At 41.8% G+C, this 25,562-nt stretch overlaps 2 protein-coding genes across 4 annotated transcripts; one reads left to right on the plus strand and one right to left on the minus strand.

Annotated features, from left to right (window-relative positions):
* Positions 1-15,916, plus strand: LOC124028776 (choline/ethanolaminephosphotransferase 1-like). 2 transcript variants are annotated; one of them, XM_046340757.1, is made up of 10 exons: positions 1-216; positions 1,333-1,609; positions 1,770-1,944; positions 5,518-5,665; positions 5,758-5,899; positions 6,564-6,648; positions 7,968-8,099; positions 12,761-12,919; positions 13,093-13,218; positions 13,556-15,916. In XM_046340757.1, exons 2-10 carry the CDS (start codon positions 1,416-1,418, stop codon positions 13,670-13,672), a joined length of 1,278 nt encoding a protein of 425 aa, XP_046196713.1. In that variant the 5' UTR covers positions 1-216; positions 1,333-1,415; the 3' UTR covers positions 13,673-15,916. The 2 variants fall into 2 exon arrangements, with proteins under 2 accessions (XP_046196713.1, XP_046196706.1); XM_046340750.1 differs by lacking the exon at positions 6,564-6,648 and adding an exon at positions 7,578-7,662 and having other exon boundaries at positions 2-216.
* LOC124028796 (synaptonemal complex protein 3-like) lies at positions 15,550-21,439 on the minus strand. 2 transcript variants are annotated; one of them, XM_046340758.1, is made up of 9 exons: positions 21,338-21,439; positions 20,975-21,089; positions 20,780-20,858; positions 17,458-17,492; positions 17,172-17,289; positions 16,997-17,096; positions 16,780-16,878; positions 16,591-16,695; positions 15,556-16,353 (listed from the first exon to the last, which is right to left on the minus strand). In XM_046340758.1, exons 2-9 carry the CDS (start codon positions 21,087-21,089, stop codon positions 16,300-16,302), a joined length of 705 nt encoding a protein of 234 aa, XP_046196714.1. In that variant the 5' UTR covers positions 21,338-21,439; the 3' UTR covers positions 15,556-16,299. The 2 variants fall into 2 exon arrangements, with proteins under 2 accessions (XP_046196715.1, XP_046196714.1); XM_046340759.1 differs by having other exon boundaries at positions 15,550-16,353; positions 20,780-20,855; positions 20,975-21,427.
* Positions 21,440-25,562: the final 4,123 nt, after the last annotated feature.

Raw genomic sequence — 25,562 nt, forward strand, 5'->3', positions numbered from 1 at the left:
ATGTCAGTTGGTTGCGATTCGACAATAAAACTTAAAGAACCCTGAGTGGGACCCGACGTGTTGTTGATCCTACATGCAGTAACGCTCGCTGAGGGCTGTTGCATCCTTACCCCCCGCCGTGAACGGGAAGACTACTGCTGCATCCCGACCAAGGAGTCATTCGACGCACTGTGAAGTGCCCCGAACGTCGGACACCCTGCCCTCTTTACTAGTCAGGTCAGCGTCTCCCTGGCAAGCTGATATCTTACTGCTAACTAACTAGCAAGAAAGCTAGCTAGATGTCATTTTGGTTCTGGAGGGAGAGCGAGGGGGGAGACAAATCAACTGATGGATTTCTAGAGCTCGGTGAAGGAAACCTTGGCAGTTAGCTACGTTGTCATTTCATCGAGGGATAGATATCATTAGCTAACTATGTGTCGTGTTGTCATTTCATCGAGGGATAGGTATCATTAGCTAACTATGTGTCGTGTTGTCATTTGCAAGTGCTGTTAGCTAGTTAGTTGTCCAGACTTTCTGTAATTCACAGTGAGACTGTTTAGACAGACAGGTTTCAGAGGCAGTGTCGCAGAACATTTGTATTGCATATGTTTGCTATCCATTCCCATTGATCTCCCCTTTGTCTTTGATATTCATTGATGTCAGTATCGAACAAAGTTACTTTGCAATACTTTTATGATGGTGCTACAAGTGGAAACGAGTTAAACCTGGAATGACCTGTGGGTCTGACTGACTGCATCATTGATACATTTGTTGCTTTGCTATAAACAACAAGGTCTGCAACATTGGCCAAACATTGGTTTGGTCGGTGGGATCACAAGAAAGGGGTCTGAGCAAGTTTAGACACCACTGTTGTAGAGGAATTTCTGTGGTTACTGTGTGCAGATTGTGACTCTCCGATAATACGGAATTCTCGGTGGCTAAGATTTGTTTGGGAAGCCTCATGTTCAGTGGATTGTGAGGGCGGGGCCTGCCGTGTCCCGCCCCGTTGTGTCTTTAGGGGTGTGACTGAACAGTGTTTTATAACTCAGAACTGGGTGAACATGAGTGTGGGTGTCAATAGATAGCCTGGCTTGACTCTATGGTTCATTTTTATTCTCTTTCATTATCAACTCTTTCTAGCTATCCCACCCACCACATCATGCCTCACTTTCACTCAAGTGAGTGAGAACTTGTATGAGATTAAATTATTTCAGTAAAACAGTTAGGGCAAGAAGCAGCTGGTGAGAGACTACTACTAGAGCCAACTGAACTCCAAGTCCCATTTCAGCACTTAGTCTTCATGTGAGCCAACCTTTCATCACATGACCTGTTCTCTCCTCTTCCACCCACCAGTGTGCAGCTCCATTGTGGAGCCCCAGCAAGTGGTGGGGGAGGCTGAGGCAGCCTGAAGTAGAGGGCACTGTGCTAGCAGGGCCATGAGCACCACTGGGTACCAGCAGCAGCAGGGGGGTGTTCGGACACGCCGAGGCCCAGTCAAGGAGAGGGATCTTGGGCAGGGTGTGGGCATGGAGGCGGCCTGCTGGCTGGCCCCTGGAGCCCTGCGCAGGCTGATTGAGCTGCCCACTCCCCCGCTTGACCGCCAACAGCTGAAGAGACTGGAGGAACACAGGTACTATCATTTGTAAAACCTAAGATCAATTATATCCTTATTTAGCTTTGATGTGATGATCACACAATGTGTTTTGTGCTTAGTGTTACATCAAGCACTTTGGGATGAAAATGTGTTCAATCTGGTTAATCGTTCTGGGGTCCTGGTTCCCCCTCTACAGGTATAGCAGTGCAGGTCACTCCCTGCTGGAGCCTCTGATGCAGTGCTACTGGGAGTGGCTGGTGGGCCATGTACCCACCTGGATTGCCCCCAACCTCATCACCATCGTGGGCCTGGTCACCAATGTATTCACCACCCTGGTGCTGGTCTACTACTGCCCCACTGCCACTGAACAGGTAACAATGGCAACAATGTAGCCCCTATTCAGGTAGGGTGTAAGTCAGCATTTCCCAAACTCAGTCCTCGGGACCCCAAGGGGTATACGTTCTACTGTCCTGCCCCACTGAATAGGCTGGTTATACACTGCCTGGCTTCGTGCCATTGGACAGGTATGGTTGGAGGGCTCAAGTAAAGTGCTACCCTATTGTATTTGCCTGTCGGGCACATTGAAATAAAGTTTTCATCGCAGACTGTCAGATAATTGAACACTGTGTTGCTCAAATGTTTGAAAACACTTTTTTTAGGTGGATATCTAAAGCTAGAAACAAACATTCAATACAACATTATCAGGGGTTCATACTTCGTATAGCATTTGGATTGTTTTTTTTACTCAAGCATTCCGCCCTGTCAGTTATTTTGTCTCAAGGTTCTGTGAATGTGTTTTCTGTCAGCAATGGTTTTTATGGTACGTTTGTCTGGCTTTTTGTTTGTTTACCATCTCTGTGCTGTTGAGAGTTTGGCATAGCTCAGGCTTTCTGTTCTGGATTGAACATCCCGTGCCCATAGTTCTCAGGTTACAGCTAGTCTGCACCTGATACCCCGACCCCTTCCCCGGCCAACACACCACGGCACTGCAGCGATGAGTGCACACTAAGGACCGGGAATAGAGAGGAGACAGCAAAACATACAAACTGTTAAGCTTAGTCATTTCCCTCCACAACTGAAAACCTAGGATAACTTTGTCTTTCCACAAGGGAATTTAATTTGTGATATCAGACTTTAATGTACGTAAAATTAGATTGCGTTCAAACTGAGGCATACAAAACAGCCTAATGCAATATAATGCGAAGAGATATATAATGCGAATAAGAACTGAGAAGTGGTCTTTGGTTACCACCTGCAGAACCACTCCTTTATTGTGGGTGTCTTGCTAATTGCCTATAATTTCCACCTATTGTCTATTCCATTTGCACAACATCATGTGAAATTTATTGTCAATCAGTGTTGCTTCCTAAGTAGACAGTTTGATTTCACCGAAGTGTGATTTACTTGGAGTTACATTGTGTTGTTTAAGTGTTCCCTTTATTTTTTTGAGCAGTGTAGATACATTTGTACTTGTTTCCTCCAGCATCTTCACAAGGTCCTTTGCTGTTGTTCTGGGATTGATTTGCACTTTTCGCACCAAAGTACTTTCATCTCTAGGAGACAGAATGCGTCTCCTTTCCTGAGCGGTATGACGGCTGCGTGGTCCCATGGTGTTTATACTTGCGTACTGTTTGTACAGATGAACGTGGTACCTTCAGGCGTTTGGAAATTGTTCCCAATGATGATCCAGACTTGTGGAGGTCTACTATTCTTTTCCTGAGGTCTTGGCTGATTTTATTTGGATTTTCCCATGATGTCAAGCAAAAAGGCACTGAGTTTGAAGGTTGGCCTTGAAATACATTCACACTTACACCTCCAATTGACCCAAATGATGTCAATTAGCCTAAATGATGTCAATTAGCCTATCAGAAGCTTCTAAAGCCATGACATAATTTTCTGGAATTTTCCAAGCTGTTTAAAGACCCAGTCAACTTAGTGTATGTAAACTTCTGACCCACTAGAATTGTGATACAGTGAAATAATCTGTCTGTAAACAATTTTTGGAAAAATTACGTGTCATGCATGTCTTGCCCAAAACTATAGTTTGTTAACAAGAAATTTATGGAGTGGTTGAAAAACGAGTTTTAATGACTCCAATCTGAGTGTATGTAAACTTCCTACTTATTTGTTATAGAAGCCAGTTTAACCATGGGAGAAAACAACATGTTTATTATCCCTACAATTCCAGCTTTCCCATATAGCAGCTGACTGCATATTTGACCATTTGAATTTAATCCACAAATAACCTTAAAGTAGACCAAGCATTATCCGCAAGGCAAAACATGTTCTCATTTTAGGAGTCTTTTTAATGTAAATGTTCTTTCATCCTGGCCCTGACACCCACAGGGGGTACAGGCTACTGTTCCGACCCAGCAGTATCACACTTGATTGAATGAATCAAGGGCTTGATGATTAGTTGAATCCGGTGTGTTAGTGCTGGGCTGGAACAAAAGCCTGCACACCCTGTGGGTCTCCAGGAGGCAGTTTTGAAGATCACTGCTGTGTCACCTGACTTCCACTGTGCTGCTTAACAGGTCACTGCTTCAACAGTCGGCAACTAAAAGGTGGGTTAGAGTAGTTTTAATTCAGAAAAGTTACAGGATTTGATGACGAGCGTAACTTGTTTCCCCCCCCTGTAAATACAGCTCTGTCTCTGAAGTTATCCACCCCCTCCACTGTTTCCTTTTTGTAGGACAGCGGTTGAAAAATCACTCTGCATGCATATTTGCTCACAATGTGGAGCAACAAAGGAAGGCAAAACAGAGAATGTAATTTGCTGGACTCGCTAGACTAGAGAATTGAGTTTATCCCAGAGAACAGGCACGATAGGGTACTACTTCTGGAGGGAGAATCTCTGTGACTGTGTACCTATGTCACAACACCTCTTATAATGTCCATGTTCATTGTTGTAAGAATGATTCAACACCTGACATAATAGGTGATAATTCTGTTAACAGGTTAGAGGTGTGATAGTTAAAGAGCTAAAACATTAGTGGCAGCACTTTCATAGCCCAGAGAAGTTGGTATTTACTTAACATGCTGTACTAGTCAGTGTCCTGTTTCTGATGACCCAGGTTAGGAGTATTTAAGACACCCTGGCCTGTGTGTGTGTCAGTGTTTTATGAGTATACAGTGCAGCTGATACCTGGTGTTTTCCGGACTGAGTTTGTCACCGTGTCCTGTTTGAACAGAAAGTGCACTTGCTCTAGGGCCTCTTAGTTTCACAGCCCTGTCATCTTGCCATTAAATTCATAATCATATGTTCACTGATAACACAGAGGCAGTCAGCAGATATTTCCACCCTGCTCTACTTTTCAATAACTCCATGCCAACCCCTTGGTACTGTCCTCTTTCATAACCCCTTACTTCTCGCCTGCTCCCCAAATCCCTGTTTCTGCCTGAGGACCTGAAAGAATAAAAAGCTTAATGTATGAGGCTATGAGCTGCTCTGTAATAACAGGGTGGTTATTTGTATGAATGCCAAGTGGGAAGCCTCTAAATTGTAGGCAAGGACGTGTCGTATTCTGGTTGGTTTTGGTCTCTGTGTAAACTGCTGTCAGCTCATCATAGACTCAGTGAAAATGGGACAGGAAATGAAGGCATGACACATTGATGACGCTGTGAAACTCTCCATGCTGGTTAACTAATGAAGGACAAAGCCCTGCTGTGTTCCAAATCTATTTAGAGGGAAATAAACCACACATTAGCCTCTTTTACTCAAGTTCCAACATATCTTCTTTGTGTAGTCAACAGCTGCCAGAAGATCAAGTTTTATGTCAGATGATTCTCTGTTGATGATAATACCCACCGATTCTCTGAGAACACAATTTATACATGTTTTGAGAGATTACACTATCATCACCCTCCAAAAAATCCATTGGGAGGAAGGCATTTTTTTAAATAGTATTCATTAAGTATTCTTTGGTCTCGTCTTTTTTCGTCAGGCACCGCTGTGGGCATACCTGCTGTGTGCGGTGGGCCTGTTTGTGTACCAATCACTGGATGCCATTGATGGGAAGCAGGCCAGACGAACTAATAGCAGCTCTCCGCTGGGTGAGCTGTTTGACCACGGCTGTGACTCCCTCTCCACAGGTACAGCCGCCCCTCTGTGTGTGTTGCATATAACTTTGTTTGCCTTATTAGGATTTAATTGACTCTGTTTCCATTTCCTCTCTCTCTTTCAGTGTTTGTGGTCCTGGGCACCAGTATAGCAGTGCAGCTGGGCACCAACCCTGACTGGATGTTCTTCTGCTGTTTCGCTGGCATGTTCATGTTCTACTGTGCCCACTGGCAGACATACGTCTCCGGCACCCTGCGCTTCGGCATGTGAGTGTGTATGGGGAGGAGGGAGAAGAGTGGCTTTAGAGAAGTAGAGTGATGCTGGTAGTAGGTGAGGGAGTGGATATGGGGAATTAAGGGAGAGGTAAGTGATGGGTTAGAATGAAAAGTGAAAGATAGGATCTACACTGCAGTTCTAGAGTAGCGAGGAGCGTCAGGGGTTCTCAAAGGCATTCCCAGATTGTGGGTCAGAGTGGTCCCCCGTGGCCTCAGCTGGATAGTTAGGCTACTTACTAGTTGGCTACTTACTAAGCTTTTGTATAATTTCAGTCGGTAGTTTTGAAAGTAGTGCTCATGACCCAAAACGTGTCCTCAAATTGTGTACTACGGCAATTGTTGAGCAACATGAGCTCATGGGCTCTCATGAAGTGATTTTCGAATACATTTGCGTTGATGTCAGAGTGATTAGAGGGACAATAGAGTGCTGAGTACCAGGCAGTTAGCAAGTTTGGTAGGCTACTAATGAGCATCAGAGCTTGGAGAAGTCTAATTACCGTGACTAAACGGTCACGTGGAATTTGACTGCCTTCAAGATTCGTGACCGGCGGTAATACGGTCACAGTAACGTGTGTTTAAGCATCCGTATGATCTAGTATTTATATCCTTTATTCTCAAAGTGGAGTGCATTTTGAAAAATGTTATCTGTGTGTAGATTTGATATTACAGAGTTGCAGATCTGTCTAGCGCTGTTACAGATGCTGACAGCCACTGTAGGCCCCTTCTTGTGGAACGTGACGGTAAATCTCTGACGGACAGCATCTTGGCCTGACAGATATGCAGTGAGCCTAAGCCAATTAGATCCCTGCTTCTCCACACACTGACCTCTAGCCACAAGCTAATGGGAGGGAGGAAATCTTTGCACTTGCCCAGTCTGAAACCAAACCATTTCATGAGTAGAAACGGACTAGATCCATGCTACTGAAAGAATACCAAAACATACACTAAGTGTGCAAAACATTATGAACAGCTTCCTAATAATGAGTTGCACCCCCTTCACTTTGCCCAGGGAACAGCCTCAATTCATCAGGGCATGGACTCTGCAAGGTGTCGAATGCGTTCCACAGGGATGCTGGCCCATGTTGACTCCAATGCTTCCCAAAGTTGTATTTGAGTTGTGGACCATTCTTGATACACGAAGGGAAACTGTTGAGTGTGGAAAAAGCCAGCAGTGTTGCAGTTCTTGACACAAACCGGTGCGCCTGGCACCTACTACCATACCCTGTTCAAAGGCACTTCAATCTTTTGTCTTGCCCATTCACCCTCTGAATGATACACACACAATCCACGTCTCAATTGTCTCAAGGCTTTATCATCCTTCTTTAACCTGTCTCATCCCCTTCATCTACACTGATTGGAGTGGATTTAACAAGTGACCTCAATAAGAGATCATAGCTTCCACCTGGATTCACTTGATCAGTCTATTGTATATATATTTTTTAACCTTTATCAGGGAATCATACGATGTCATGGAAAGAGCAGGTGTCCTTAATGTTTTGTAAACTCCGTGCATATGTTTGCCATAAGTGCATCATTATTGACATCTGACTGGAAGAGCTGTGGTTAGTGTTTGGGTGAAGACGCACTAGTGCAAGCTTGTGCCGCTGTGCATATGGACAGAGTTGATGACTGTTCTGACTAACCTCTCCTCTCTGCCTGCTCCTCTCAGCATTGACGTGACTGAGGTGCAAATCTTCATTATAATCATGTATTTGCTGGCCGCCGTGGGAGGATCCGCTTTTTGGCAGTCACTGGTAATTCTGAATGGCTCAACTTTCCACTGATTGCCTTTTGGTAACTGAAATGAATGGCATGACTAACTGAATGATGAAGCCGTTACACTGGTAATAAAATGGTCGCGCTGCCCGCATCGGTATGTTCTAATTCTGTGTACAGTGTAATTCCTTACTATATTAAATGCAATTTCACTCAGTAATGAAACTGTTTTTTGAATGAAATGAACCATCTTACTAACAATGTTTAGAGTTGTGAAATGTACTGAACACTGATGGGGTTGACTGGCTGTAATAAATGATATCTTGCTCCCTCACCTCCACAGATCCCAGTCATAAACATCCAGATGAAAATAGTTCCAGCCATCTGCACTTTCTTAGGGGCTATCTTTTCCTGTACTAATTACTTCCGGGTTATATTTACCGGAGGTGTGGGCAAAAATGGATCAACAATAGCAGTAAGTCTACAATTGACCTGTAACTTAGTCCCTGACCTTCATAAAGAACTGAATAGGCTTAAGCAAAATGGTAGTCCCCACCTTTCCCTTTGACGGTCTCTGTTTTCTTTTGATGTATTGCTCACATCAATCCAGTCCTTTTAACATGATTTTTTTCCCCCCAAGGTGTCGTAGCAGTGCAGACGTGGTTTGACGTCCTCTAGTTTACTTTTTCGTCTTTTTTGTATAAATGAAATATACCTTCCGGTAACCCACCTCACCCAATGTGACACGGATCTGCATTTTTTTTTAGACTTTACAGCCAGAACCTCCATCAGAAGCTAGCCAGCTAATTAGCTATTAGCTATTTAGTCATTGTTGGCCACTGCTAGCGGCCTTTATCTTCTGCAGACACCAGATGTTTTTTTATTAGCTTGGATAATACTTGCCTACTGCCAGTATCAGACTGTTTTCTCCACTACAACGCCGGATTCCTGCCGTAAACCCTGGACCATTACTCCTGATCATCACAGCTAGCTAACTGCCACCGAGTGTCCCAGCCCCGACGCTAGCCCTGTGCCAGGCCCACCTCCCGGCCTACTCTGTGATCACTCGGCTACTCAGCCGATGCCTCCCGGACTCTACCCCAACATGGCTAGAATCCACTACTACACCGGATACTTGCCGTAAGCTCTGGACCTTTGCATCGGATCATCGCTGCTACCGAGTGGCTATAGTGGCTAACGCCCCTGCCCCGAAGCTAACACCAGTTAGCCGCGAGCCAGGCGCATCTCCCGGCTAGAAAACTAAATTATTGCAACTACAATACCTCTTTCGCCATCTGGTCCGGACCCTTTGTCGACACGGCGCCCCGCCGTACCACCACGACTGGTCCACCGACGTATCTCCATCCGCTGTGCCCTCAACCGGCCTTTGCCGGGCATCGGAGCTGACGCTTCTACTTACCCCGGCCTGCTAACTTTAAACGCTGTGTCTCCTGCGTGCCAGTGTATTAACGACTTCACAATGGCTTCCCTGTTTCATCTATTGCTGTTCACTGGACCCTATGGTCACTTAGCTACATAGCTGATGCCTGCTGGACTTTTCATTAATCACGGTACTACATTTAGTTTATCTGTTGGCCCCAGCCTCGAACTCAGGCCCCTGTGTAGTTAACCGACCCTCTCTGTGCCCATTCATCGCCATTTTACCTGTTGTTGTCTTAGCTGATTAGCTTTTGTTGTCTTACCCGTTGTTGTCTTAGCTAGCTCTCCCAATCAACACCTGTGATTTTTGTCTCTTTCAAATGTCAATATGCCTTGTACACTGTTGTTTAGGATAGTTATCATTGTTTTAGTTTAATGCGGAGGCCCGAGTCACACTCAACATGCCTCAGACACCTCCTTTGTCCCACCTCCCACACATGCGGTGACCTCACCGAGCATAACTAGCCTGTCCAGAGATGCAACCTCCCTCATCACTCGGTGCCTGGGTTTAGCTGCACTGTATCCGCACCCCACCATACCCCATACCATATCTTAAATAAGTATGCCCCTTTGAAAAAATGTAGAACTAAGAACAGATATAGCCCTTGCTTCACTCCAGACCTGACTGCCCCCAACCAGCACAAAAACATCCTGTGGCGGACTGCACTAGCATCGAATAGTCTCTGCGATATGCAACTTTTCAGGGAAGTCAAGTACCAATACGCAGTCAGGAAAACAAAGGCGAGCTTTTTCAAACAGAAATGTGCATCCTGTAGCTAACTCCAAAAAGTTTTGGGACACTGTAAAGTCCATGGAGAATAAGAGCAGCACCTCCAAGCTGACCACTGCACTGAGGTTAGGTAACACCGTCACCGCCAATAAATCCATGATAATCGAGAATTTTAATAAGCATTTCTCTAGGCTGGCCATGCTTTCCTCCTGGCTACCCCGGCCAAAAGCTCCGCACCCCCCGCAGCTACTTGTCCAAGCCTCCCCAGCTTCTCCTTCACCCAAATCCAGATAGCAGATGTTCTGAAAGAGATGCAAAACCTGGACCCGTACAAATCAGCTGGGCTAGACAATCTGGACCCTCTCTTTCTAAAATTATCCGCCACCATTGTTGCAACCACAATTACCAGTCTGTTCAACCTCTCTTTCGTATCGTCTGAGATCCCTAAAGATTGGAAAGCTGCTGCGGTCATCCCCATCTTCAAAGGGAGTGACACTCTAGACCCAAACTATTACAAACCTATATCCATCCTGCCCTGCCTTTCTAAAGTCTTCGAAAGCCAAGTTAACAAACAGATCATTGACCATTTCGAATCCCACCGTACCTTCTCAGCTATGCAATCTGGTTTTCGAGCTGGTCACGGGTGCACCTCAGCCACGCTCAAGGTACTAAACGATATCATAACCGCCATCGATAAAAGACAGTACTGTGCAGCTGTCTTAATCCACCTGGCCAAGGCTTTTTGACTCTGTCAATCACCGTATTCTTATCGGCAGACTCAACAGCCTTGGTTTCTCAAATGACTGTCTCGCCTGGTTCACCAACTACTTCTCAGACAGAGTTCAGTGTGTCAAATCGGAGGGCCTGTTGTCCGGACCTCTGGCAGTCTCTATGGGAGTACAACAGGGTTCAATTCTCGGGCTGACTCTTTTCTCTGTATATATCAATAATGTCGCTCTTGCTCCGGGTGATTCCCTGACCCACCTCTACGCAGACACCATTCTGTATACATCTGGCCCTTCTTTGGACACTGTGCAAACAAACCTCCAAACGAGTTTCAATACCATACAACACTCCTTCCGTGTCCTCCAACTGCTTTTAAATGCTAGTAAAACCAAATGCATGCTTTTCAACCGTTAGCTGCTCGCACTCGCCCGCCCGACTAGCATCAATACTCTGGACGGTTCTGACTTAGAATATGTGGACAACTACAAATACCTAGGTGTCTGGCTAGACTGTAAACTCTCCTTCCAGGCTCATATTAAACATCTCCAATCCAAAATTAAATCTAGAATCGGCTTCCTATTTCACAAACAAAGCCTCCTTCACTCACGCCGCCAAACATACTCTCGTCACACTGACTATCCTACCGATCGGCAATGTAATATACAAAATAGCTTCCTATACTCTACTTAGCAAACTGGATGCAAACTGGATGCAGTCTATCACAATGCCATCCGTTTTGTCACCAAAGCCCCTTATACCACCAACCACTGCAACCTGTATGCTCTAGTCAGCTGGCCCTTGCTACTTATTCATTGCCAGACCCACTGGCTCCAGGTCATCTATAAGTCTTATGTTAGGTAAAGCTCCGCCTTATCTCAGCTCACTGGTCACGACAACACCCACCCGTAGCACGTGCTCCAGCAGGTATATCTCACTGGTCATCCCAAAAGCCAACACCTCCTTTGGCCGCCTTTCCTTCCAGTTCTCTGCTGCCAATGACTGGAACGAATAGCAAAAATCACTGAAGCTGGAGACTTATATTTCCCTCACTAACTTTAAACATCAGCTAACCGATCTCTGCAGCTGTACATAGCCCATCTGTAAATAGCCCACCCAATCTACCTACCTCATCCCCATATTGTTTTTATTTACTTTTCTGCTCTTTTGCACACCAGTATTTCTGCTTGCACATCACCATCTGCTCATCTATCACTCCAGTGCTAATTTGCTAAATTGTAATTACTTCACTACTATAGCCTATTTATTCGCAGTTGTAAATGAGAACTTGTTCTCAACTAGCTTACCTGGTTAAATAAAGGTGTAATAAAAAATAAAAACATCTACAAAAATGCTTAGGATGAATTCTCCCAAATACATTTAAACTCAGTTTTTCACCATTTCTGACATTTTAATCCTAGTAAAAATTCCCTGTTTTAGGTCAGTTAGATTCACCACTTTATTTTAAGAATGTGAAATGTCAGAATAATAGTATAGCGAATGATTTATTTCAGCTTGTATTTCTTTCATCACATTCCCAGTGGGTCAGAAGTTTACATACACTCAATTAGTATTTGGTAGCATTACCGTAAACAATTTAAACTTAGGTAAAACATTTTGGGTAGCCTTCCACAATCTTCCCACAATAAGTTTGGTGAATTTTGGCCCATTCCTCCTGATAGAGCTGGTGTAACTGAGTCAGGTTTGTCGGCCTACTTGCTCACACACTCTTTTTCAGTTCTGCCCTCAAGTTTTCTATAGGATTGAGGTCAGGGCTTTGTGATGGCTACTCCAATACCTTGACTTTGTTGTCCTTAAACCATTTTGCCACAACTTTGGAAGTATACTTGGGGTCATTGTCCATTTGGAAGACCCATTTGCGAAAAAATCTTTAACTTCCTGACTGATCCCTTGATGTTTCAATATATCAACATCATTGTCCTGCCTCATGATGCCATCTATTTTGAGCTGTCTATTAGCTTCGGAGGAAATTAAGGATGTGTATTAAGACTGTTGGACCTGATCCCAGCTCAGTTCAGTTGGCTTGACTATATTTATTTTAGGCAAGGCCACCCATGTTTTCCTTCGGGGGAATTACTGTGTATTATGACTTAACACCTAGATGTGTCCACCAGCATTCCTTACTGTGTGTTTTCTTTCACCAAGCTGCACTCACATATCATCTAGGCCTATTAATAATATGTCCACTGATTTGGACTCTTCTTTCTCTCTCTCCTCTCCAGGGAACCAGTGTCCTATCTCCCGTGTTACATATAGGCTCAGTAATAATACTGGCCATGATGATCTATAAGAAGTCCGCTATCCAGCTCTTTGAGAAGCACCCCTGTGTTTATATCCTGGCCTTTGGTTTTGTGTCAGCCAAGATCACCAACAAATTAGTTGTAAGTATGGGGTGCTGCTTATTGGTGGAATTAAATTCCCGCCCACCCTGAACATTGTAATGTTGATGTAAATGTACTTGATGCAAGAACGTGTATGATGTAAATGAATATCATCCATGTAAATGTGCTTGCTGATTAAACCACGACTCTTGCCTGTGTCTTGTTTGTTTCAGGTAGCACATATGACAAAGAGTGAGATGCATCTACATGATATAGCATTCCTGGGGCCAGGCCTGCTGTTCCTGGACCAGTATTTCAACAGTTTTATTGATGAATACCTGGTGCTGTGGATTGCAGTGGTGAGTACACACACACTTCCATGATATAGAGGTCCATAGTACCTGAGCATGGCCAGGGTGGTCATTCCACAACAAAGAGGACATGCAATCTACAGCATGTGTTCACATGAGAACATTTTCTTTGAAATTAACAATCAGTCATTTCACATGCAACACTGATTTGCTGTACCTTTTTCAGAGGCGCATGTTTTCAGTCTAATGCCACATTTATTTGTAACTAATATCACAACCCTTTGATACTTCGGCATCATCCATCATCTACTCACATGGTCCATTATCTACAGTTATGTCTATCATGTTTTCTGACTTAATTTTCTCTTCCGCTTTCCGTCTGCAGATCCTGTCTTTCGTTGACTTGGTGCGTTACTGTGTCAGTGTTTGCAACCAGATCGCCTCCCATCTTCACATCTTTGTCTTCAGAATCAAGCCAATGACCCCCTCCACCCTTCAGTGAGGACACAGAACTATTACACTCTTTCTCCCCCCCCCAGAACTATTACACTCTTTCTCCCCCCCCCCCCCCCCCCCCCCAGCTCTCTCGCCGTCTCTTCATGTTAGATTGCTAGTCGTCACTCTTTCTTTACCCTTTGTACATGTGTTGGGGTGGATCTATTACCGGTAGAGGTTCAGAGTGATTGAGGGGATAGATGAAACATGAGGTGTTATGTTATTTTCCATCACTGCTTTGTGCAATTTGTGTTGATTTCATCTTGTTACAGTAGTCAGATTCCTAGACAAAAATAATGATTTGTCCCTTTTTTCTGTAGTGAATGGTCACATGTAGGAAATGTACTGAGTGGTCTTCTCTGTGCCAGAGAGGGTAAATTAGTGCAAGAATGCAATGGGTTTGAATAGGTGCTACCTTATTCATTTAATAATTATGTTATTGTACTTTAAAACAAACATGTCTTGTTGATGGTGTGTGTTTGTTCTCTACAAGAAAATGTAGAGCATAGGAAGTGATTTACACAGGATGTCTGTCTGCTTTCAGTTTTGTTTTGTAATATTTGCATAACCTTACTTTTCAGTTTCAGAAATATATAACTATTAGTGTTGATAGTTGTGCTGTTCTATTATTTCAAAATGTCTCACCTGGCACATCGATCAATCTTGCATAAGTGGTATTATTAACCCTGCAATAATTATGATTGCATTTAAATTCGGATTTCTGTAAAAAACATTACATATAAAATTACGTTATTTTAGGGTGCCCCTGATCAATGGCATACAACAAATTATTGTAAAGTATTCAAATAGTATTGCACCTTTTGAAAAGATGGGTGTCTCGAGCCTCGTTTCCCTCAAATGGATCAAGCATTTGTCTCTAAAGCCACAAACATTACACAACACTTATAGCACCACATGCAGGATTGCTAATGGTTGTCTTGGGAATACTATTCTGTATATCCTGTCTAATATTGCTTTTAAAGAAGGAAAATAGTTTAATGTTTAACAAATCATTTTTTTTTAAATTTGCAGCAGTTTTCTTGCTTTAGATTTTTGTACCCGTTTGTAATTTTCTTGGCCTGTTGCATTTCTGCCCTCTCAGATACTGAAGCATTGCAATTTGCTCAGAATGCTCAATGAAAATGCCAAGTGTTGATGCACCCTTAATTAATGAAGAAAAGTAATGTGATTTTTCTCCCCAAAAAGTAGTCATTCTTATCATTTGAAGCTAAATATGTTGTCTGCGTTCTTTTTCTGCTAGCGTTTGTTCAATGGTGTGCCTGATACCACAGCTAAATGACAATTAGTAACTTTAGTCCTACAGCCTGTTTCTAAATGGTTTTTTAATTAGTCTACTTGTAAAAAAAAAAGTATTTAAGTAGGAAAGTCAGTTAAGAACAAATTCTTATTTACAATGACAGCCTAGGACCAGTGGGTTAACTGCCTTGTTCATGGGCAGAACGACATATTTTTACCTTGTCAGCTTGGGAAACTAGCAACCTTTCGGTTACTGGCCCAACGCTCTAACTAGGCTACCTGGCGCCCCAACACAATGTGTTGAAAGGTGATTTTGACTGATAATGTAGAGCTATCCAAAGCTTGTTTATATCTACAATCTAAGGACATGTTTTCTGAGTCTACTTTTTTTAATGAATTTCCTTTCAAATGACCTAACACAATAACAACTTTCTTTATGTAGCACGATCTGCACTGTGCCAGGTCCACATACAGCAATTAAGTGTTTTGGGAGATTTGGGGAGCTTTCGTGTGAAACAAAAAGGATTATCTGACTGTGCCCTAATCATATTTGTCTGTACCATGTTTTTGCATCTACATACCTGGCAGTCTGCTTATAATTCAGTCATCAGAATCAATAGAAACTGACTTTTATTTCTGTGTGTAATGTTGTTGGTATGTAAGTTACTGAGCTCATACAACGTGTGTGTAGTTGCTGATGTCAGATCAGTGCTCTCATTGACTAGTACATTCTCAGATAAGTAAAAGGATGCCTTAAACAGTTTGTTTAATTTTCTGTTGTATGATAGTCAAGCCTCATAACATGCCCCTAATTTGTTTCCACTGTGTGTATGTACTGTGTTTTCACTCGTTACTGTTTTTATTTTGGCCGGACTGTCAAGCTCAGGTATATTAGTTTTCAGACAAGTATGTTCATAGGTTGTGACAAAAGAACAACAAGATCACTCAATAATCTCTCCCCCACTAACGCAAATAAAAATATTCACACATGTAAGTTGCTACCTAGTGTCATTTGTGATAAATGTTTATATACTTACAATAACAGATGGTCTTAATTCCTGACAACATTTTAGCAACTAAAGTCACATTTAATTTCTCCATCCCTGTCTCAATCAGGGTTTAATTAAGTAGATTTAACATAGAATGAAGCAGTTGATAACAGAAATGCAATGCTACATGTACACACCATACTTCCATAAATGTAAGATTTCAAAACTCTCATCTCCCTGGAACCATTGCTGGTATTTGCAGATTAAAGAATCAAGGTTGATATTGTTCCTGAGATGTTTAACACTTCTCTGGCCATTGTAAAGGTCTATCTGGAACACAGTCATAAACTAAACTTGATTCTTCTTGGCTCCCTTCAATCTAAATAGTTTACATCAGCATCGTCTGCAGAGACTTGCGCACTGTAGCCATCTCTTGCTGTTGCTGTTAATAAAATAAAAAAAGTATTGTTTGTTGAAATCTGACCTAAATGATTTGATGAATAGTGTCATTTTCTAAATACTATGCTCATGGTCCACACTCATGGTGCTCATGCTCATAATACACTCATTTTCAAAACTGCACATCAATTTGTATCATTATCAATGTTTCAGCTAAGCTAAGGGTGACACAAGGCATGTAAACAATGTGTTTAGTAAGTTGATCTGTCATGTTTCTTACTGTGTCCATGAGGATCTTTTTCTGAAACAGTGCCATTTCCTGGCGCAGCTCGCCCTGTACAGCACCCTGCTGGCTGATATGGGTCTTCTCCATTGTATCAAGGCTCTACCAGCATGGCGAAACAAGGTGGTGTGAGAACCAGCTGGGACATATATTTAAAATCACAAAGTCTACTATGTTAGAATATACCTGGATGTACTGCTCTAGCAGCTGCTTGAGAGTCTTCAGTCTCTGGCTTTGGGAGGCCCTCATGTGCTGGAACATTTTCTGCTGGTGCTGGAACATGCTCTATGGCCAGGAACACACACACCTACGCTTAGATGCCTTAGTTACGCCAGTGTAACTCTGTATTAGGTAGAGAATAGAAATAGGTTGAAGATTTTTCAGAGGCCTGACAGAGCAATACCAGTAGTTTCTCCTCGTTATCCTTGGACTTTTGCACATCTGTGTCCCACTGGTTGAAGACTGCATTGAACTGGGTGCAGTAGTCTTCTGTCACTTTACTCCTGCAGAATTGATATCATATAAATCAGGTTACACACACACACACTTGCACCCTTCTTTCACTCTAGTCTAATCACCTGTCTCTTTGTTGGACCCTCCATAACTGCTCAATCTTCTGATGGCTGGTCTTCACAGAGGACTTGGTGAACGTTTCCAAGCGTTTGCGTTTTGCCAGGAAAGCTTTGTTGATGTCCGCTAGCAGTAAGAAGAAAAAGAGGCTCATAGATGCAAAGCAAAATTCAGTAATGAGAAACAATCCCTATACCAATCAGTGTGCAAGGCCAGAGTATGGAATATAAGGACAGAGAGATTAGAGAAGATTCTAGTAGAGAAAATCAGATTATCCTTTGGAAAACCCAATACCTCCAAATCTGTCCAACATGGTCATCATATCCCCTCTGTGGATGAAGACATAATATATTAATTGAATGACAATGTGAACCATAACTTAACTCACACAGGATAATACTGTATGTTCTACACCTCAGTCAAATTATTGTCATTTTGTCATTGGTGGAAAAAGTACCCAACTGTCACAATCGAGTTAAAGTAAATATACATTACCTTCATAGAAAAGGACTCGGGTAAAAGTGAAAGTCACCCAGTAAAATACTACTTGAGTAAAGGTATTTGGTTTTCACTATACTTAAGTATCAAAAGTAAATGTAATTGCAAAAATATACTTAAGTATCAAAAGTAAAAGTATAAATCATTTAAAAAATCCTTATTAAGGGATGGATCAACATTTACTGGGAGGGAGGGGCAATCCAAAATAGGAGAGGGTTGTCAAACTTTTTTTTGTAATTTGAGGAGAGTTGGTTTTTTTCTTCCTATAAACAATGACTTGACGTAATTTTGATATTACCGTAATAAAGTTTAGAAACATTTGTGGAGGTTTGGTATGGTGTGTCTATTATTAAGCTTTTGCTACTGCAGGCCTATGATATGAAGGCAGTGCACTCCGGCGCTCCAACTGACTCTGACATTTGAACTTGAGGTGAGGAAGAATGTTTCAGGCCTACCAGTTACTCCTATCATCTAACAATATAATTATCTTTATACAAAATATTCTGATCGAACATTAACAAATTACCCTCCTTCTGTACGTCTATATCTGTATAGCAGACGAAGTAGCCATCTGACATAAAGAAATGTATGACGGTCTCGTACATTGCCACCGGCATATCTATCTCTCTGGGGTTAGGTCTAAGCGTCACTTCCTTTATATATATATATATATATATAGAGAGAGAGAGATCTGTATATATATATATATATATAGAAAGTATTCAGACCCCTACACTTTTTCCACATTTTGTTACGATGCAGCTTTATTCTAAAATTGATTAAATATTTATTTTCCCTCATCAATCTACACACAATAACCCATAATGACAAAATTAATTTTGAAAATTTGGCAAATGTATTACCAATAAAAACAGAGCTCAGGTGCATCCTGTTTCCATTGAACATCCTTGAGATGTTTCCACAACTTAATTGGAGTCCAGCTGTGCTAAATTCAATTGATTGGACATGATTTAGAAAGGAACACACCTGTCTATATAAGGTTCCACAGTTGACAGTGCATGTCAAAGCAAAAACCTAGCCATGAGGTCAAAGGAATTGTCCGTACAGCTCCGAGACAGGATTGTGTCGAGGCACAGATCTGAGGAAGTGTACCAAAACATTTCTGAACCATTGAAGGTCCCCAAGAACACAGTGGCCTCCATCATTCTTAAATGGAAGAAGTTTGGACCCAACAAGACTCTTCTTAGAGCTGGCCGCCCGGCCAAACTGAGCAATCGGGGGAGAAGGGCCGTGGTCTGCGAGGTCACCACGGTTCTGATGGTCACTCTGACAGAGATCAAGAGTTCCTCTATGGAGTTAGGAGAACCTTCCAGAAGGATAACCATCTCTGCAGCACTCCACCAATCAGGCCTTTATGGTAGAGTGGCCAGACGGAAGCCACTCCTCAGTAAAAGACACATGTAAAAGACAGCATGCTTGGAGTTTGCCAAAAGGCACCTAAAGGACTCTCAGACCATGAGAAACAAGAATGTCTGGTCTGATGAAACAAAGATTGAACTCTTTGGCCTGAATGCCAAGTGTCACATCTGGAGGAGCTCTGGCACCATCTCTACGGTGAAACATGGTGGTGGCAGCATCATGCTGTGAGGATGTTTTTCAGCGGCAGGTACTGGGAGACTAGTCAGGATCAAGGGAAAGATGAATGGAGCAAAGTAAGGAGAGAGCCTTGATGAAAACCTGCTCCAGAGCACTCAGGACCTCAGACTGGGGCGAATGACCCTAAGCACACAGCCAAGACAATGCAGGAGTGGCTTCGGGACAAGTCTCTGAATGTCTTTGAGTGGCCCAGTTAGATCCCGGACTTGAACCCGATCAAACATCTCTGGAGAGATCTGTAATGTCTGTATCTGTGTAATTGTAAATGTTTTTACGTAAAAAACAGGGACCACAATCTGACTTTATTGTGCAATATCGGTCACTTACATTTTTTGGGAGGTATATATGCATTTTTTTAAACTGACAAATACAATCAATCAATCCAAACTGTGTGGCAGCCATAGTCTATTTATTGTGGTGTTGAAAACGCAAACCATGAAATTGAAGTGCCAGAAGTTGGTATGCTTGTTTATTGGTTGTGTGGTGCATTGGCACAGAAACCTGTTGGTGGCAAATTGGTTGCATATATTTTATATAATTATGATTGTCATCAGAATGTTGAACATCAGAGTTCCCCGTAAATCAAAGCACATTCTATTGGTCACATACACGTGTTTAGCAGATATTATTGCGGGTGTAGCGAAATACTTGTAATTCCCAAGAGCTAGAAGCAAGGCAGCCCTCTCTGTCGGCACCATTTTTAACGTAGGTGCACACAGGGTAAGCTCTAGCTGATAATTGTCTGCCGCCAGTTCTGATTGTAGTGTAATGAAACAAGCAGAGAGAGTGAGCTCATCTGTGGTGGTTGGTGAACCCTCAACCTTCTGGCCCGAAGCCCCAACATCAACTGTGCCACAAAAATCTGCTGAAGTGGCAAAGTCAATATTCACATTTATAACCACAGCATCGCTACAGTCAATGTTTGTTTGTGCTCGTAAACATTATTTTGAGTTAATTCTGAGGGGGAAGGTTGTTCAATTTATATTACAGTACAAGGGGAGGGTCATGTGAAAATAGTTTTAACTTTAGGGAGGGGGCGCATTTTTTTTAATGACACCTTGAGTTGAACCAGCCCCTTCCCCCGAGTCAATTTCGGTCTGTCCCTAAGCAAACAACATGGCACAATTTTCGTTTTTTAAATGTATTTGACAGCCAGGTGCACACTCCAACACTCAGACATAATTTGCAAAGGATTTGTGTTTAGTGAGTCCACCTGATCAGAGGAAGTAGGGATGACCAGGGATGCTCTCTTGATAAGTGTGTAAATTGGACCATTTTCCTGTCCTGCTAAGCATCCAAAATGTAACGAGTACTTTTGGGTGTCAGGGAAAATGGATGAAGTAAAAAGTACATTATTTTATTTTGGAATGTAATGAAGTAAAAGTTGTCAAAAATATAAATAGTAAAGTAAAGTACAGATACCCAAAAAACTACTTAAGTAGTACTTTGAAGTATTTAAGTACTTTACACCACTGCACTTTGTGACAAATGCTTGGCCTACCCTTTGGTGATGTCAATGTCAATGTCATCATCTGCCTCTGAGAGACGTTTCCTTCCTCTCAATGTCTCAGCCTCAACTACTGTAAAAAAAAATATTAAAAAATAAACAAATAAAGTAGACTATTAGATAGTATGTCATGAAGAAAAAAAACACATGATTTATAAGCTACCAACTTTCTGGAATAACGTTAACTACCTTGAAGGTTTTCTTTGTTGAAACTCCCATTGAAGTCCTCCATATGGGGTTTGCCTGAGGTGGTTTTAGTGCCTTTTGCTTTGCCTTTCAGAGCACATCCCTTGTGAGTTGCCATCTTTTGTTGGTTGACAATAAAGATAAAGAAGATAAATGTGCTACAGAACTGGTTCAACTGACAGCTTTAGCCTATCGCTAACGTTATGCTAACCTCGAATCTAGCTAGCTACGTTAACTAGCTTGTGTGAAAGCAACCTGACCTATTTTGGCCGAAACAAAACAGGCTATCAAAGTAAAAATCCTTATTTTGCTAAAGACTTTTGTTTTAAACTTGTTGAAATATATGTTAATATAAAAGCGAGTTACCTTCACTGCCCAACCATTTCTTTGGTTAAAAGTAATTTACTAGGTTCGAAAGCTTGCGCTGAAGTGAACATAAAAATCTGCGCGTGAGAAACGTTGACGCGCCAACTGAGCGCGGGAACAAATTACGTCACTGTTGGTGGATAGGGTACAGGATACAATGTTTTTCTTGGTAGAAACATTGTTACAATTTGAGACTGCTCTCTAGTGTAAAGTGTTGATATCTGGTTTTAATGTCTATGGATGATATTTATACCGTTTGTGACTTTTAGTTGATTCAAGGCCCATACTAAATTGTTCAGTAAATTGCACAGGGTAGTGCTATTATCGGTATGAATATAGGGATTTGTATTACGTGCTTGACTTGACAGAAGCCCACGAGCTGAGAACAGGTGTTGTGCCAAAAAGCTCCCCGCTGCCAGAATCCCCCCCCCCTTCATGTGAACGCGCACGCACTCAATTCTTCATTACTGTGACTTGCTTGATCGTTGAGATTTCTGATCATGCTAGGCTGCGTTTAATTTTATTTTTATGTTTGTTTGATCGCGGGGAGGCACTAGTAATGTCTGTACTTGTGTCAAGTGTTTTAGTCTATAAATAAATATCTTTGCCAAAATTCGTCACCTCTCCCATGTCTTATTCGACTAGTAGTTGTTCTGAAATGTTTATTGCTTGACTACATTTTATTCCCTCCTCTATGTATAATACAACACACATATATTAATTATTAATTGTGGTTGCCTATCCTGATATGAAGTTTGTTCTATAGAAAGTATTTGACTCTGACGTGTTCCACACATTTTGGTAGCTCATGTTGACCAGTAGTGTGTGCTACAGAAAGCAAAATTAGAGTATAAAGAAACATAAACATTTATTTTAGAAACATTTTGTAATGTTTAAGAAAATAATTATAATACACAAATATTATCACACAATAACACAAAACATCACAGAAAGTTAAGTTTGTTAACAAACATTAACTAAGAAATAGAAATGTCGATATTTGCATAATAAGATACAAAATAGCAATAAATCGAATATAAAAAGACAATAAATAACATAAACAAATATTGGAAAGCTGCAACAGATCGACTGAACATTTAGTCCAATTTTTATGGAAGTTGACCAGGGAATACCATTGCCTGGAACTCAAGCCTAACCTCGTCCTGACAGGCAGGCAGACATAATCCTCCAATGGTGGGATGGTTTTCATACAGGACTGGTGGAACCAATCACAACCAATCTATATTATATATTTAAAACATTAAATACATTCTCTGGAATTACAATGATTTAATTATCAGACAAAGCGGATGATGCTACCTCTAGAAATATTACTACTTGTACAAATTCATACTAAAAATGTGACTTTAAAATTGAACAAACAATTACCCAGTTCGTGTCTTCTGTCAGGATTTGGCCAGGGTTGTTCCGGTTTTTGGTCACTAGATGCCCCCATTGTGCTTTTTGACCTTTTGTTTTCCCTTGATCCCCATTATTATTTGCACCTGTGCCTCGTTTCCCCTGATTGTATTTAAACCCTTAGTTTTCCTCAGTTCTTTGCTCTGTGTTTGTATGTTAGCACCCAGCCCTAGTATTCTGTGAACTATTGTTGATCCTGGTGGACTCTCTTGTGGAATTCTGTTTTTTTGTTCTTGTTTATTTATTTTTGAGTATCTTTTGAGGCTTTTTATGCTTTACCTACCACCTTGTGGATTTACCTTTTTTGTCTTGGAGGATTACCTTTGTTCTTGTGGAATTCCTTTTGAGGTTGTGGAGTTGCATGTTTTCCTGAGGGACTTCACTTCTTGCTTCATTAAGTGCACTGTCTCGGGTGCTGCTGTGTCTGCCTCATCTTCTGGGTTCTGCCGACTATTCGTGGCTCAGTTGGTTAAGTGACTGTTTCTCACTCCGGAGACCCGGGTTCGTAACCGGGTCCTGACATCTTCCTCATTATTGTCCACCTCCACACAGGAGAGGCACAGTTGGCTCAGATCATCTAGCAAAACATAATGTCAAGTAGTCTATACATCTTTACTTGTATTTTTCTGAGCATACAGGGAACAAGAGAATAGTATAGGTTTCTTGTAAGAGCGAGAGATGGTTGTTTCTCAGAAAGAGATTTGGTATGTATTATGTTAGTTGTTGCTGAGGGATCCGATTGGTTATGTCTGTTGCGTGTCAATAGGATGCAGTGAAATTGTTTGTAATATTCTGTTTTGTTTGTTCCCAGGGGGGGAAGGGGGAGTGCTTAGGCAAGAGGCCCGCGGGCATACATATACCAAAGTATATTCACTGTCTAGGCACACTAGGTAAGACCTGGGCGGACCAACCCCTGTATTTTGGTTAGGGCACCAGGTGGTGCCAAATTAGATAAGTAGTGGGTAGGCAGGGTAGATGGGAGACAGGGCTTTGACATTTACGTTCTTTGCTTTGGTTCCGTCCAGACCCTTTTCCCCATATTACCGTGTGACGGAATAAATTCCTTGTAAACGGTATCACTCTCTGCCTTTGTCATCCGTACTCGCACCTACAGTGCCATACCGCTTTCACTTCACGGGGAGTTGAGTTGTAGTAGGGTGTTACTTTCCCTCTTAACAGAGGCGTGCGTTAACAGTGGCTTTCTCGTCCGAAGTTGGATCAAATAACCTTGAAAGATCCATGGTTTTTTTTTAATCTACAATTTATATTCAATTAGAAATGCAACATTCCGGTGTTTTGGAGGAGAGTGACTGCTTGCTTCTCTCATGATAACATCTTTGTCCACATTTGTAAAGACAATCGACTCCTCCAGAACACATTCAGCAAACCGGGGAAAATGTTTATGGGCATTTCAGTTTTCCCCAACAAAACAGGGGAAAATGTATGGGCATTTTAGTTTTCCCCAACAAAATGATGTTACACAAGATTCTAATTCGCAAGTATACAAAGACACAGCTGTAATATAATTTGCCAGTTCTGTTTTGCCTTTTAGTCAGTGCACTTTCAGTAGGTTAATTGTATATTACTTATCCTCTCATACTTACTTTAAAGGGAAAGACCCAACAAGAAGTAACATCTTGTTGGCATGGGTGAGGAAGGGTACCACATGCTCATCTGGAGATGTTACACCCCTTCTCTCTCAGGAATGATCTGAACATATAAATTATGTTAATAAAAGTACAGAATTTTGAAACAATTTATTGATTACAATATAGAGATTAATAACAGCGGGGAATCTGAGAATGCAGGGATTACAGCAGGGTGTGAGTTGAAGTAGTCAAATCTGGAGTTGACAAAGGCTGGAATGTAAATGACGTGAGCATCTCTGATTGTCTAACACCTGAGAATGGGCAGTCATTCCCTTGGACGAAGAGCATCTCCATCTTGCTGATTATGTGCTGTCATCCAGGTGGAAATGTGACCTACATATCTGATGTAGGAAAAGGAATAGTTGAATGTCCTGTGAATATGTATATGTACTGTACATGTGTGTGTATATGTATCTTGGTATATCTTTTTAAAATTTGAATGTCTATCATTGTATTATGTGGTTGAGGGGGATGGGGATGGTGTAGGTGCTGGGGGTGTCCTATTGAGGGCAAAGGGACCTATTGGGGAGGGAATTCTTCATGGAGACACATTCAGTCAGTTTTGTTTACATTATTATTCCTTTTTTTCTATTATAACAGTTTACTGTGATTATGGATATGCACTCATCTTGCTTGGTCACTCTATCTGATTTAACTTTTTCACCCAGAGTACAAATTGTATTATTTTATTACTACTGTACCTACGTTCTTAACTAAAATGGATAAAGTGTACAAAAAAATGTAGGAAAAGCCATAAGAGGGAAAAACACGATGGTATGGGGGATTGAGGGATGGGTAGAGAGAACAGAGGGCTCTGAAAACTATTATTGCTGAAATAACCACTTCCTTTTGTGACTAGTCTAATACTTCCTGTGGCACACAACACCGGCACCTAAAATGTTGTACCCTTTGAGCTCACATTCCTCGTATAGAATAAGTAAGCATTTCACGGTAAGGTCTATGCTTCTTGTATTTAGCGCATATGACAAAGTTTGATTTTATTTTATTAACTAAAAAGTATTCTGGAGCTCCTGCACCTAAATGTAAACAGTACCGGCAGACAAAATGACTACCAGAACCTATTTCAGTCCAAGTCAAGCACTGTTTGTAAATATATTTATAATTTATGTAACAGACAGCATGCAAGCCATTTTTTG

This window comes from Oncorhynchus gorbuscha, linkage group LG03, assembly GCF_021184085.1.
Source record: "Oncorhynchus gorbuscha isolate QuinsamMale2020 ecotype Even-year linkage group LG03, OgorEven_v1.0, whole genome shotgun sequence".
NCBI lineage: Eukaryota > Metazoa > Chordata > Actinopteri > Salmoniformes > Salmonidae > Oncorhynchus > Oncorhynchus gorbuscha.

Excerpts from the sequence above, each read along its gene's own strand:
- LOC124028776 (XM_046340757.1), top strand. The coding sequence starts at position 1,416 with ATGAGCACCACTGGGTACCAGCAGCAGCAGGGGGGTGTTCGGACACGC. Across the intron at positions 1,945-5,517 it reads GCCCCACTGCCACTGAACAG|GCACCGCTGTGGGCATACCT; the intron begins GTAACAATGGCA and ends TTTTTTCGTCAG. Across the intron at positions 13,219-13,555 it reads TGGTGCTGTGGATTGCAGTG|ATCCTGTCTTTCGTTGACTT; the intron begins GTGAGTACACAC and ends TTCCGTCTGCAG.
- LOC124028796 (XM_046340758.1), bottom strand. The coding sequence starts at position 21,089 with ATGGCAACTCACAAGGGATGTGCTCTGAAAGGCAAAGCAAAAGGCACT. Across the intron at positions 17,290-17,457 it reads CATGTTGGACAGATTTGGAG|CGGACATCAACAAAGCTTTC; the intron begins GTATTGGGTTTT and ends TCTTACTGCTAG. Across the intron at positions 16,879-16,996 it reads ATAACGAGGAGAAACTACTG|AGCATGTTCCAGCACCAGCA; the intron begins GTATTGCTCTGT and ends TCCTGGCCATAG.